We start from the raw sequence: 15,763 nt of genomic DNA, 5'->3' as shown, positions 1-15,763 counted from the left end.
ACTTGCTTTTGACTGAAAATGGTTGCATTTTGAACTGAAACCGTTTGCTGTATCATGTTTCATCCAATAAAATAGTGCACGATTGTGGAGAATAAAAAAACACTTTGTATGCAGTTTTAATTTTACATAATTTCGATTTGAGTTGTCGCTTTTTTTGCAGGTAGGAGGGAGAATCTTGCGTGCATTAGCTCGAAATCCGACATGCAAGTATCCCTAATGTGTATGCACATTTTTAAAATGCACGAAGAAGTCGATATCGTATGGTTTTGCGGTTTTGCAGCACCTCAGGCGGAGTTGGCTCTGTAGAAAGCATGTAGGTCAACAGTGCTGTTGCTAAGAGGAGAGGAGTGACGTGGCTTCTGCTACCCACAGAGGTATCCTACAGTACATCTGCTCTGATATACTGGCTTTATGGCTCTCCTTTGTTGATAATGCTGCATACCAGCACACACTGGAGCAGAGTGTTGCACCTAAACACCTCTTATATGCAGGGATCTGCTCAGAGACGTACATCTGTGCAGTGCTGTTGGTAATAATCTGATTATTATGCTAAATCTGGATGATGAGGCTCAGCATTTGAACTCAATGGGTGTGCAGGCACAGACAGACACCACATGACCTCCCCCCCACAGGCAGTGGTGTCCTCACAGAGGTCTGGGAGTGCAGTGCTGATGTGGGTCATACGCTGAGGGTTAACCTTTTGAAATCCTCCCTCTGCTGCCCAACAGCATCTGGCTGCTCTGAGGCACATTAGTATGGGCAGTCAGGGGTCTCGTGATGGGGGTGGGGAGCAGAGTCGGTAATGAGCTTTGATGGGCCAGGGTCGATGAAACCGTGCAGGGGCCGCAGTCTTTGAGTTCAGACCCCCACAGCCCAGATGAGAGCCCGCCCCTCTCTGTCTCAATGACTGACTGACTGAAGATTGAATCCTGCGTTTGACCTTCCAAGAAGAGTCCCATGAAATATTTATGAGTTCACACTTGACAGTGTGTTAGGCAGAGTTATGTTCATCATGGGACACGGTTCTGCCCAGTAGCATCTGTGCTGATATCAAACTATAAATGCTGCTCGTAGAGACACTTAGGTTGAGAAACGGTGCCTGTTGAGCAGCAGTTCTACAGGTCTGCATTACATATATTTACATAAGAGTCTGTCTAACGTTAGAAATACAAGTGATCGGGCCTCCAGGGTAAAACCAAACATCATTTATCATGTCCTGACTGTGAGGAGAGCCAGTCTTTGGAACAGTGAGCAGCTCAGAGGCAGCCCCTGTCCTCATCCATCTTGTGTCAGAGCTCTCATTTGAGCCGGCTTGTAGATAAATCATACTTCAGGCAGCCGAAGCCCTAAAGCTAGTTAATTTGAGCCCCTGGTGGAAAATGCCCGCTCAGACGGGTATCACAGCTGCACCGCTAAAGGCTGCCGCACCCATCCTGACAGGACAGTTGACCCTTATGTATGTTCTCCAAATGCCTTCACACATGCCGCCTCTGTAGTGCAACATGTTTGGAATCAGTGCAGAAATCACTAGATTAATTGATGAGTTGATTGTCAGAAAATCAATTGAAAACAATGTGTTGGTAAGGGTCATTTTTCAAGCAAAAGGCCAAAAATGTGCTCTGTGTTTTGTTTGTTGAATAAAGGTTTATAAAACAATTATTTCTCTATGAATGTTTGTGATCATGTAAATAGATGAATAATAGTTTAGTCTATAAAACAAAAGAAGAGTGGGAATTTACCATCATAAAAGCCTTAGTGATAATAGAGTAAATGCATTGTTTGACCGACCAATAAAAAACAATTTATGACCAAATGAAGCAACGCATTCTCACAATCAATCGTATGTAATCACCGAATATTCAACATTTTCTTGGTGAAAAATAACCATAAGTCAGTTGATAACAGTTCCCAATCAATTACTGTTGATCAGGTAATTACTACTACTAAACACATTAACATTGATCTTGTGGTTTTTAGGCTTTTGGTTGAGTAAACTAGTAACCAGAAGTCGTCACCTGAGAACATTTGATGAATCTTTTTCACAATTTATGGCTTTCGTTTTGAAAATGGACGGGATATTATTTGGCTAATGTTTTGAACATTGATTCAATGTTTTAAGGAGCGGTGTGTAGGACGTAGTGGCATTGAAAAGTGAGATTGCATTTACTGAATACCACTTTGCTCACAACGACCTTTCCAGGCATGTCGAGAATCTATGGTGGCCTTCCCCTAATGTAAAAAAGTGAAATGCATTCTCTAAAGCTGGTGTACTGTAAGGTTGGTCATTTCTGTAGAAACATTAAGGACTATTTTGAAGAGGACCCACCAGTTAATTTAGGTAGCACAGATTCAGGTGATTATACTGTACATTATTAAAAACGTAGCAATGAATATCATTTAATTTCTACCAATAGATCTCTTAGGACAGAGGGTGTCGTATGCTGTACACTGTAAATCCCCCTGAGACAAATTGTGATATTGGGCTATATAAATACAATTGATTGCTCTCCCTTTATCCTACACACTGCTCCTTTAAGTCTTCTTTGAAGCAAGCATTTAATGGTTTCAACATATCAAATGTGATGTATTGTACTATACATACAACTGAATAGCCTAGGTGAGTCAGATTGTTAGTCAAGACATACGAATGAAATACTATCTAATCTATGATGGAAAAGCCTTGGTCAAATTGGTTTTTAAAAGGATAGCATCTAGTCTATGTGTCCTTCTCTGAAAGGAGGCTTAAAGGCTGTGGCCCCGGCAGTATGTCACCTTTTCGGCACGAGAGATGAGTATCTCGCTGCAGGCCCACTCAGCATCTCCCTCAGATCCATCCACGATGGGGTGGGAGTGCTGTAACCTTGGAAAAACCAGCCACCCACAGGAATGACTGTGTCATCATTGCCGTCATCCAATCTGGACCACACACAGGAGTGGGAGTGGAGTGCCAGATCAGTGCTGGCCTGAGTGGAGGAGGATGCGGCGCTGGCCTGTGGGGACCAGATGGCCCTCCAGCTCCTGCAGAGGACCCGGAGTGTGAGACTCCCACGACAGCACTTTATTATCGTCTTGAGTGTGTGTGAAAGCATTCATAAATGTGTGTGTGTGTGTGTGCGCGCGCGCGTGCGTGGGACATGAAATCATACCCTGATCTTAACATGTGGGTAAGATAACATGAATCAAGTAATAAAGTGATTGTTTACAATTGCTGAAGACATGGGTGGTCCATAAACCTTCCCTGGAACTCTGCTAACACTCAGAGCCTTTACTTCGCATCTGTTGTGCCTTGTTTACTTTATTTTTAGCTTTATTTTAGACTTTAAAAATAAACATTTTAGTAAGAAAATCGATAGGTAAGGAATAAGATAACAAAATGAAATGGAGAGGTCAAAAATACAATGTAACTGTTAAAATGACCTGCTCATATTAAGTTGTTATTGTGCAGCATTGCTTCCTAATTGATCTCAGGTGCAAACAGTCCCACTGATTACGCTGCCTGATACAAGTCAGATGTGCAGACTGCTTTAAAGTTTCTCTTTGACGCTCCAATTGCCATGATTCTTTGTCTTATATTCCTTAATGAGTTAGAAAATGCTTTTCAAGGAACAAAAGAAAGGGTATTCCATATGAGGCTTCTTTTTTTTCTTTTCTTCTACGGACAACATTTTTGATATATCCCAGGGATGAACAGGTGTCGATATTGAAATTATTTTTAGCTGCTTCATCGTCAGGGTCCTGGTATTGTACATGCTGACTCACTGTCTCACTGGCATTGCTTACTGGAATACATGACTATAAAAGACTCGTTATTAGCGACGCCTCTGCTTTTCTTAAGATGACAGGTAAAAAAAAAAAAGGCCTATTTCAACTTGCTATTGCCACATTTTTGGCAAATATTCAAAAATGTGTATTTCGGCTTAGATATATACATTTTATTTTATTTAAATCTGATAGCGTTGGACACATTAAAGTCTGCAGCTGTGGCTATGATTGTAACAATATGATCCAAATCCTTGGTAGTAGCTAACATTTTACTTGTGAATAATTCAAGAATAGTAAATGCTAGCTTTAAAGAGGCCTTATTTAGAATTTCTTTTGGGGGGGTCCCTTTCCTGTAGTGTGTAACATACGTTTTAGTGCATGTAAATGGTCTGCAAAGGCTAAAATCCTCTATTGGGCAGCGCTCCAACACATTGTATGTGACAGGCTAGGATAAGGGGTGGGACATCTCTAAGCGGTTGACCGATCACAACAGAGCTGGCCAGCTAACCAATCACAGCAGACTGGTCTCTGGTTTAAGACAGAGGGTGAAAAGAGGTGCTGCAGCACAGGCAGTATGAGAAAAATAAAGAGCTTTTTGAACATTAAAGTCTGTAAACATGTCACATTACAGCTACAAATTACAAATATGAACCTGAAAATAAGCAAATAATAACGTCTTTAAGAAATGGCACCTGAAAAAGTCCCAAGTATCGGCTTTCTTAAGGAAAACTATCCTTAAGTGCTAATGTACAATAGAGCTCATAACACATCCTCATCCCACCAAACCATAGAATACTAGGGGTCTATAATGTCATAAAATCAGGTTTCATGACTTTGGAATGCATTTTTCATGATAACTCAGTCATCTCATGAACCCTGAAAGCGTTATCCTGTGATTTGATCTACATCTTTGCTCTCAGGTATTTCAGGTATTTGGTATCACAGCACTTAAGTATTGCACCAATAAAGGAAGAAGTGATTCCTCATTGTCACTCCCGCTTCTACTTATTCAAGTGAGACATCAAAGAGAGAGACCAGTTGAAATAGGGACGCAAATCTTGGGCACTTTTTTGTCAAGTCGAGTAAGTGAGTGTGTGCTTCAGTGTCAAATTACGCCCTCGCAGCAGCCTCCAACATGAACTCTTCTGTGAGCCTATTCTGTGAACTGATAGCCTTCATCATATTGCTTTGGGACACGCTTGACACAGTTTGTCAGAAGAGGTGAGGGTCTTATCCTAACGTTACTGAAGTGTAAGAGAGTTTTGCTCGATTCAAGCCAAGATATTTAGACAGAACTTATTTTAAGATCTACATTCCGTTTAGGGTTTTACAGCCAAATATCCTAAAATATGACATATAATTATATATGTATATGTCATTTAAACACGTAGCAGTAAAACACAGAGCAGAAAAGTCATGGCTCTGGTTTTAGGATTAACAGAAATGTAATCCATTAATGCTTTTTAAATACTGCAAAGTCCGTTAGCTTACACACACGTAGTGTGTTCACTAAGAGCATCACAGAGCCAGATATAATCCACATATTTTTCCGAGTATTTACAGTAAGTACAAAAGCATCTTATTAATACACAGCACAGTAACGTGAAAAAAAGGTTACTTTTTTTAATAGAGCAGAAAAGAGAGCATTTAAACCATTTTTTTTTTACACTGTTCCTTGGTTTCCAAAACAGTACAAATAAAGTCTTTTGTTTCAGTAACATGTACATTACTAACAGTAAAATAAACAAGAAAAGTATATACTTAAAACATTATGTACATTTTTACATTTAAATTAAATGGCTCTGTTCCCTTGTTCACCAGCCACTCGTACAGCCTTTAAGATACAACATGTTGACAAGCTGAAAACTACATTAAACCGAAATATGGAAAGCCACGGATTCAGCGAACAATATTGATTGTAGACACAGAAGGTAAGTGTTGCCCATCGAAATGTCTACGCTGATAGTCTCATCCATACTTCCTTTCAAGTGACACATTAAAACAACTGTCTTTATTATAGGCACCTGCTATTCATAAGGATGGGGTTTTTCTTATCAGGAACAATACATCCAACGGATACTGAGAAAAGCGTAAAATTGAGTGCATGACAAAGGGTTTTTGAGCCTATATGAAAAATATATATTTCGTACAACACTTTATCTATCACACAGTTCCCTGTGAGGCGTTTTTACTTTCTTGAGAGATTCTCCACAAACGTTTTTACAAATCTTGCAGGTACAGTATAACAATGAAACTCGAATAATGGCACAGGAAGCAGCTGACGATGCAACTGACGTAGCATGCAAACAGCCACTAGAAGAGGACGTTGACAGTATGTTAGCATAATATACAAGAAAAGGAAAGAAATTATGAGGTAGAATGGAAGCAACAGAAAGACTTGGTTTTTCCTTCGTAAATCTGGGTTTGATTTAACACCATAAATAGTATCTTGTCCTGTCTTCTTAAATATGTTCCTTCATTTAATGGAATCAGTAATCCTTAATTGTAAAGAAGTTATTGAAAGTGCAACATCAGGAGAAGTTTTTCAGACTTAGAATAGCAGATGATTGAATGTAGCTAATTTAAAAGCTGGAACAGAGGATTTATGCTTCATATATGCAGGACATCAGTCTTCAGGTTAGTTGTTTTTTTTTTACACTGTACAAGTGCTCAACTAAACATACTTATCGAATGTCTTACGCCTAGGATTATTTACATTTTCACATTTATAAATATTGTGCATTAGTTAGTAAATGCAATCCTGAGATGCACATCACCATGTCTGTCTATGAGTCTAATGCTCCCAACCTTAGGCTTCCCCCAACTACAGAGTCCATGATGGCTTCTTCGAGATTTGAAAAGAAAAAAAAAGCTCTTCCACTGCTTTTCATGACAGACAGAAAGAGATCATCCTGATTGAGGACGATCAAGGGGAGAAAAACCAAACATCCCATTTGAGACCAGAGACATCTTGGATCCGTCAGCAGAGGACTCCACACTAAAGCACTTTAAAAAGAGCACAGGGGACAGGGGGGGATCTGCAGGAGTCAAGGCAGGGTTACGTTTCGGAGGTGGGTGCAGTTTCGTAGCCGGGGCTAGTTCTGCTTGTTGCCGTACGTGAGGGGAATGATGTAGGCAGTGATGTCGTCTCCAGAGCCTAATCTGTCGTTGGATATCCTCCAGCCTCGATCCTTCAGCACCCCTCGTGCTCTCATCACGAGGTCCTGAGCTGCCATTGTGTACCTGACATAACAAAAATGATGAATGATTAAGGCGTATCCTAGCGTGGTAAAAAGATAAAAGTCCAGCCCAGTATTTTACTAACTAAGTACATCTGCCTGAAGACACATAAGGGGAAAACATCTAAAAATATTGCGGTTAACTTTGGAAAGTCATGAGGAGTGCCTTGTTAACATTCTTACAAGCTCTTCCTTGACATCAGAGTTATCTAAATGTTTGGAAATTTGCATAATTACAACAAGATAACAAAGTTCATCCTCTACAAATAAGGCCGGGGTGAGAGGAAGTTCAGCCCTGACTGGCGGCTGCAGCTGTGTGAGGAGTAAAACGTGCCTGTGCTGGTCGTCGGGGTCGCAGTTTGCCAGGAAACAGGTGACTGCTTCAGACGCTTCCTGGTTAGAGAGGACGTCCCACAGACCGTCGGTTCCGAGCACCAGGACGTCATCAGCTCCGTGCTCGCACTCCGCCAGAGGGTACACTTTGACCTGGAGGCGAAAGGGAAAATACCGGGCAAGGGGTTGAGAGATGCATCATATCTTGGAATCATTTGAAATTGTAGCAGGAATTTCATATAAAAGACGTCACACAATTATTTTGGCAGAATTGGAAAGAATGCATTATTCTAAGTTGGTTAGCCTTTGTGCTAAACTTGTAGCCAAACCCAGATGGCTAGCCCAATTTTCTAGTTTTATTTTGCATTTCTTTACCAAGATACAGTGAAAAGCACCGACAGATTTAACTGAATGGATTTGGAATGTATGTTGATGGTCTTGCATTTGCAGCCACTCTGCCAACAGTTTGTTGACATCTCTATAGTTTGTTTTGCCAAGTTGGATATACGGTCGGTGTTTGTGTTTCTCCATATCCCCGACTAGGCTCCTTGAAATGCTATGAATAGCTTTTGATGGAAGCTAGCCATTAAGATAGTTTTGGTTTCATATTTCCACAGTACAATAGGGCAAATATAAATGTTGTGGCACCCAAAAAGTAATATAAACTCATCTTTAAAGTACAATTTAAAGTACAATTGAGTTTTTATTTAAAAAATCTGTTTTATCTGAACAGGAAATGATACAATAGCTATGTTTCAATCAAATTGGGACTCGACAAAGACACTGCCAAAGAGACACAAATATTTTACAGAAATAAATAGTATAAGTGAAAACTGTACAGAGCAGAATGTAGATGGATATATTACAAAAGCTTTTTCTAAATACCTTTTATAATGGAATTTAGAACCACAAAGGATACAAATACTGTAAAAGGGTAGGAAATATGTTATATTTTCCCTTTATTTGAGTTTTTCTGTAAGTTATTGGAGGCCTTAATCTTTGATGATTTCCAAAGAGATATTTAACTATGGCACAATCTCTCTAAAAAACTATGCCTGAGGAAAAATATTTTCTTAAATAGCAAGCAATATGATCCCAAATGGCCTTGGCAAAATAAAAAAAATGGCTTATGTTGTTTGCTCAAAGTAATTCCTTGGCTGCCATGGGGGAAACCGTGGGCTTATTCACGACAGAGACCAACATACTGCAGAGGCTACTGCTGAAAGGAAAGCGTCTGTAAAGGAATTAGAGCGACCTCAGCGTGGATCATGAGCCTCTTTGTGCTGTGGTTAACCTTGTGATTTAAGCCAAGCTTTCTTGGAGATAAATGGACTGAGGCGGTTTTGTAGAAATGATTCCAAAAGCAATAAATTATTCCTAGAGGAGGGGTGATGACCACCACAGCGTTTGATTTGTGACCGCCAAATCCCATATTTGAACTCATGATGATCTGATGACTCGCAGTGTCTCGCTTCTTTTCTGCAACCTTCCTTTACCACCTGAGAGCGGTAATCAGAAATTATGATTCGACATGTTTGCAAAGGAGGGTTTTCACAATCCCTGCAGGACACTCCCACACATTGCTTTATATAAAAATCTCTCAATTTATTCCTAAATTACACACCTGGCAAAACTTCTGAAAGTCGGTTCGCACGTCTTACATATACTATTAATGTGTGTCAGGCTATCTGAGGGTGAACAACAGTGACTACAAGCATCAGAGTAGATTTTTTTTTTTTTTAAAACATCAAAAAGGAGGCTGCACTATGACTGAACTCAAAGGGGCAATGAATTAAAGATCAACAGAATCCAGGGCTACTGCAATCATGTGCGGTACACACTGGGAAGGAAGGGAGTCGTTTGAGAGCGGCGGCTGTGGGGGAATCTTAATGGCCCCGCTGACCACGCTGTGCGGACTGCTAATGGCCCAAGGCGTTTTACACGGCTACTTCTGCACTCTCGTTTGTTCAGGACGCCGAGGTAATGAGGTAAAACAAAAAGGAAAAACATCCACTGTACTATAGCATACTGCTATTGATGATGGTAATGGCTTTTCATTATTCAGTGTTGCAGTTTTCAAAAGAGCTACAATCTCAATGATGATTGGCTGATTTAGATTTAAAAATGCTTGATTAAGATCAAATATATATTAACAATAACAATTTTGTCACTTTTTGACATTAAAAGATCAAAAGGAACAGATTTAAAAGGGGAAAGCAAGCATTTCATCACCAAATACTTTACAAGAAGTGTTGTTTTTTCCCTTTTCGTTTAGTAAAAATAGTTGAAATATAGCAAATCACTAAATGAAGTCACATTTAGAGAATTTGCTTGTTTATACTTACCTGCTCTTTTAAGTCATTACACTCTTTTTGTATGTGTGAAGGATCCAAATGAGTGATTTCCCTTTGTCTGTGCACACTGTGACAGTGGACATGATGAAGTACAGAACTATAAACAGAGCCTACCTCTGGGCAGCAGGACAGGAACGGCTTAATGTAGATGTTAGAGTCGTGCACTTTCAGATTGTGGTCCCCGAGACCTCTGGTGACTCCGATGGTCGCCAACACACGAGCCTGCAAGAGATCAGAGGCAGGTAAAGTAAAACCTCTATTTCAGTCAAAACAAGCAACAACATATCCTTAATAGGAAATTCTGGTGTATTTACTATAGGCCTCATTTATATATAACATTTCACTTGAGATTTAAAATAATTAAATCTGACTTTCTAGAAAGATCAGCAATCAGATAAACCAACAGTTTAAGCCAAATCATAATTTAACCATTTTCCTAAACCTGTAAGTGATTGCAGTCAAATTGCACAGGAGAAGTGTGTATGCTGTACAGTATATGGTACTGTATGGCAAGAGCAGTACATTTAAGTGCACCTGTTTTTTTTTAAGCCTGGGTTTTTTGGCGTTTAAAACATGTCTGCTTTTCTGAGCTCTTGTGTTTCGTTCCTTGTCGGCTTTCCTTTTTAGTGATGACACCGCACCTTTAGGACACCCAAGTCTTAATCAACATTGAATTTTCTGTCGAAACCTGTCTCCCATATTTGAGTAGGGTAAGTGATACATATTTAGAAGGACAGTTTTACAGCTTTGCAGGTGCTTTTCAGCATCTTATTGGAGCCGCAGTGCTGGTTTCGGAGATATATCTCTATGTGTGGAACTCTAAAGCAAGATATTTTGATCAGTTAGTTAGCCTTAATAAATGTAAATGCTGAACTTGTAAATGAGTGAACCATGTGTGATTTTATTGCATTTATCCCTGGTAATTTTGAAGAACAACATTTATGACACTTCTCTGGTGTCATTTCACACACAGGCTTCTCCCAGTGGAAATCTTTGACTTGTCAGATAAGCTGAATGAAGGCAAACACACATAATGTCATCGTCCCAGGCCTCAGACACCATTAAACGTATTTGTAAGCTGTACAAAACTCCTCTCAGTTCCTACAGTCTGCTTACAGTCACTTAAAAATGGCTGCTGGAACAGGTCTGTGAAACTGGGCTAATTGAATCTTCTGTAACGCCTGTGAGATAGGGTGGCACACAGGGCAGGGGAGAGGAGTACAAGGGTGAGCCAGGCCTGGTAGTAGTGAGAGTGGATCAGTATGCAGCAGAGAAATGGAGAGCGAAGCAGACAGCGAGGTGGAGAGGAGGGAGAGCGTTTCAAAGTGGCAGCAAAGCTCCTTCGGCGGAGAAGGGGAAACATCCTGGGATTAATTGTTGAGCATTGGGGCCCAGCAGGCTGCGCGCCGGGTCTTTGAAGTGCTCCGACGTTCCTCTCCCCTCGCACAAAGCCCCTTCGCTCTATCTAGCCATCCATCTCCGCGCCTCACTTCAAAGGGAGAGGACGCAACGTGGGCACGGGCCGACTGTGCCGGGGTAAACCTGAACTGCGGCTGCATGCGGAGAGCGCGGTGAGGTGACATCTGCACCGGTCATCAGTCAAACATAAATTCACTGTCGGGCTGTATTAGCCAGAAACCTGAAGCAGGCCACAGTGAGAACACATAGAGATCTATCGTGTTTCCTCTCTGACCTTTTCAATGCACCAAGGACAAGATGCGGCACACCAGCGCATGCACCGCATCACTGAGGGAAATGTCATGGCGGTGTGCGGAGGTTTTGACCTTTCCTTCTGTGTTACAGCATGTGTCAAACAACCGACGGGATTCTCCTGCATGTAAGGGCTTCAGCAACGTTATATTCCAATTATTACACGGCTTAGTTGAATACTCGATTCTGATTGGTCAATTCGAACATCATTATTTGTTGATAAAGCACCGTTGCTAAGCAGAACATCACTGTTGTTGGACAATAACGTGAGAGCGGGAAAGAGGTTTAAAGACAGAGCGTTGGACGTCAGATAAATCAACAGAAGAAGACAGACAGGAAGGAACACGGATGGGGCTGTTGCATTGTTTAAGGACTTGTTTGTGGGAAATAAACGGTTATCAGACTTGTTGTTGCCGCAGTTCTAGCCGTTGGTGCACATTTACTTACAAGCAGAAGCAAAACGATCATTTTCAAGTCAATAAAATAATTTCAATTAATATTGGGAGTCAAGTCCAGCAGTGGCTCAGTCAGTAGGGGCTTGGACTGGGAATCGTAGGGTCGCCGGTTCATGTCCCCGAACAGACTTGAAACATGGAAAGTGGACTGCTACTTGGAGAGGTCCCAGTTCACCTCCTAGGCCCTGCTGTGGTGCCCTTGAGCAAGGCACCGGACATCTCCAATCCCCCCTCCCCATTGCTCCCCGGGCGCTGCACAATAGCTCCTAGTACTAGGATGGGTTAAATGCAGAGGCCCAATTTCACTGTGTGTGCTCTGCTGTGTGCATGTATGTGACAATAAAGAGGGTTTCATCCTCCCATTCTAAGTCGATAGTTTATTTAATATGTGGCCATGTTACAAACGGGATAATGTGCAGCGAGGTGGCCATTATTGAAAAAAGAACATCCCTTATGTCACTTTTTAGACACTTTTCATCTTTCTTTTAGACACATCTAGAAAAGTGGCACCCATGATTGAATCCGATCTGACATAAAGCCCATTAAAGAGGGGATCACTTCTGTTGTACAGGTTGTGATTAGTCGTGGAAAAACAGACCAGGAATGGCTTCCACTGGCTGTCTCCTCCACACAGTGACAGAGGGGAGTGCGGGGGGCTGACTAATGGTGCCCTGGTAAGCTTTGATTACAGCCCAGGCGCACAAGGCCGTGGGAGTAACTCTGTCAGCGAGCGGCCGTGCAGCACTTCTTACCTTCTTTCCCTCGCCGTAGATCAGGGGAAACTTGAGGTCATCATCCTCGATGGTTTTATATGCCCTGCGCAGAGGAGAGAAGACACTTTAATGGGTTTTTGCTTTATATCAGGCAGCGTACACGTGCCCTGGAGATACATCGCTCCCACGCCCCCCGCAGGCCCTGCTGCCAAGCCGACTGCCACGAAGAGTAAGAGGGAAGAGAAAGACGATGAGGGAAAAATCCAGGCATCACACAAAGAACGACAGAGCCTTGGCATATTTTACCACTTTTTCTCTTTCTTAAAAAAGTCCCCCTAGCGACAAAGATAGAGACGTCTGTGTATGTATGAGACATTCTTGGTCTGTTTGCTATGACTGTCTGCTATGTGTGTATGTGCATGTATGTTTCTGAAACTCCAAAGGAGAGGAAGCGGAATGATGCAAGAGAATCCACGGTTACATTCCCCGGCTCTCAGAGCAATGTTTAAACTTCCTCCACTAATGAATAATTCACCGTCTTCAGACTGGGACCAGACAGAGCTGCAGTACAAGGAAAAATAATGAATAATATGTCAAGTATTCATGCCAGGTCTTGAGATGCTATTCACCTCTAAACTAAAGCTCAGAAACTAGCAGTGAGCAAACCCTGCACTTTTAGCTCATAGCTGGTATACAGTTTGATTTAGGTGGAACAGCTGTGTCACTATACAGCACCAGAAACATTACAAATTTGAGCTAATTCCCAGAAGAGCTGCCATGACAAAGCTTTCCATTCACGCCAGGTGCTTCAATAAAAACATCTGGCAACCTTATTTGGATCTGATAGCATTTAGAAACACAGCTTACTCTTTATTTCAAACTTTAGACTGGAGGGAATAGGAATAAAGAAGGAAAACCTCATTTGAAATTAAGATTTAGAGGTTAAAAAAATAAAATCTGTCGTCTTTAAAGTTCTTCTTCGATGTTCAAATGTTATTTGCAGATATCATGTGACCCAGGTCTGCCCCACACACCTCATCCGATGTATTTCAGCCGCTGTGAAGCATATTAGCAGGGCCCGGGATGGTTTTTACATTACTGCTGGTTCCACTCAGAGAGACCATATGTTTCCACCTTAGGCGAGCGCTGTACTGCTGCACTCAGCACTTTTTTAACAGTGTGCAGAGCGAGGACTATCACAGCGAACGCAGGCCACAAACAGAGAAATACAGTCTGCAGAATCTTCGGAGCGGTGAGCTGTAACACCCGACCAATTGTTTCCTCACTAATGTGTGCAATATTCATGGTGTAGAAAAACCTCTAACACAGCAGTTTAATGATATAAAAAACCAAACTTTGCTCATAGTTAAACATCCTCTCTTGATTTCAGACCATATCTCCTGCCATATCTGTACAGACTCCTCTATTTGGGTATTTCACCTTCAAGAAGTGTTACACACAGACTCTCTTCATGTCCTTATTTCAAAGTTGTCTGGGAAGAAATCCCTAGTGCCCGCTGTCGGGGACTGTCCCCCCCTGGAGACTTTTGTTTACAGCGAAGCCATCCTGTCATACTGGAGATAAGTCGTGTGTGAAAAGAAAGCGAGAGATACACATTAATCCTGTTATGATACCTGGTTCCCGCTCTGGGACACGTAGTCCCAAATACAGCGAGAGTCTCTCAAGGGCTGCACTGTTTGACCACAACACTGAGCGCTTTCACATTTAAGGGCTGTTTGGTCGCCTGATACGTTGCAGTGGGAGAGTGAGAGGGGGGAGGGGGAGGACAGGGATGCACGGAGGGAGGGGTATCATCCTCTCTGCAGGGGACGAGAGGAGTGATGTCATCTCCTCCCGGTGCAAAGTGAGGTGACTGGGAAACATTAGCAGCATGTGATCGGCATCCTTATCTGCATACAGTTTAATATATACATCTAACACACACATTAGCACACACACACACCTGTCCAGACTTTGACATTGTGGTGAGCCTGTGTCAGCAGCGGATGAGTCAGACAAATTGGCAATCGGGGTTCAAACTAACTTTTTGGCCAACCTTGATGGGCTTTCTCCTAGTTTGAGTGGTGCTTTCAGGAGCAAAGCAAGGCCAGAGTTAATGGCAGTGACCCAAAGACTCTCTAAATGTAAGCTATCAGTCATATCGCTATGCAGGCGTAATGGACAAAGAGAAGGGAAGGAGAGAGGGAGGAGGAGAGGGAGAGAAAGTGGATGACAGTGATGTAGGTGTGTGTTAGCCTCCCTCCTCTCACATTCATTACCGATAGGATCAGGGAGAGAAAAGACACCTTAGTGGGCGTGGGCAGTAAAAAGAGACAGCTGGAAAGTCTTTCATTGTCATTTATCAGTGCCCTCCTATGTTGCCTATACATCTGCTGTCATTGTCCACTCTATTTTTCCTCATTTATCTCGATTTCTATCTTTGCCAACATTTATTTTTGTCTTTGAAGTAATTACCTTCTCATTTGTTCTTTTTTCCCTCCTTTCTCCATCTCTATACCAGCCTTCTTCCCCACCTTCCCATCGCCTGAACACGGCTGACCGATCAACATCCATCACTCAGGGACACAAACAAAACCGCCCGCCCATCCTGGACAACGATAACAGATTGCCGTGCCAAACAGTCCGAATAGCAGAGGGAAGGGGGAGGTAGAGAAGGCGAGGGAGGAAGACAGAGAGAGGTGGGCTGCTGGCCTGTATGCCTTCATTACACTGTGGCCTTGATCATGGATGCCTTTGAGGGAAGTAGATGTCAGTATACACCCACACACACGCAGCATGTGGGCACACTGGCTGCACACACTGACAGGAGGGTGTTCATTGAAAGCTACAGAGGCTTAAAAAAAAAAAATCCTCTGCACGTATAGAGCGTCAACACTGCACCTATACAAGATGACACAGTTATGTCACAGCCGCGTACATCAGAGGAGACCGCAGCACCGGGTGCTAATTTAAGACCCAGACCGGGTGAAACGAGCAGAACTGGGTTATGGGTAGAGCCTGATTAAAAATACATCACAGGCTGTCTGCGCTGCTGAGACAGCATGCAGCCAGACGGCGGGATGAGAGTTCTGGGCCCGATTAGGAACACAGCGGCTGACTGACCTACATCTGCTTAACCGAGCGACGCCACTAAACACATCTGCACGCAGGTGGTGCCAGAAAAGATCTCTCCTCAC

General features: G+C 42.3%; 1 protein-coding gene across 1 annotated transcript in view; it reads right to left on the bottom strand.

The window, feature by feature from the left end:
* Window positions 1–5,360: 5,360 nt before the first annotated feature.
* Window positions 5,361–15,763, bottom strand: part of ppm1h (protein phosphatase, Mg2+/Mn2+ dependent, 1H) — a 29,898-nt gene continuing 19,495 nt past the window's right edge. The window contains exons 7-10 of the mRNA XM_063875848.1: window positions 12,606–12,669; window positions 9,803–9,910; window positions 7,336–7,487; window positions 5,361–7,005 (exon numbers count right to left, since the gene is read on the bottom strand). Coding sequence (XP_063731918.1) covers window positions 6,858–7,005; window positions 7,336–7,487; window positions 9,803–9,910; window positions 12,606–12,669 — 472 coding nt within the window. The 3' untranslated portion in view covers window positions 5,361–6,857. The remainder of the gene's footprint in view (window positions 7,006–7,335; window positions 7,488–9,802; window positions 9,911–12,605; window positions 12,670–15,763) is intronic.

The sequence above is a fragment of the Eleginops maclovinus genome, chromosome 2 (genome assembly GCF_036324505.1).
Source record: "Eleginops maclovinus isolate JMC-PN-2008 ecotype Puerto Natales chromosome 2, JC_Emac_rtc_rv5, whole genome shotgun sequence".
Lineage (NCBI taxonomy): Eukaryota > Metazoa > Chordata > Actinopteri > Perciformes > Eleginopidae > Eleginops > Eleginops maclovinus.
Note: the sequence above shows the minus strand (reverse complement) of the source record. Positions and strands in the feature narration are given on the sequence as shown.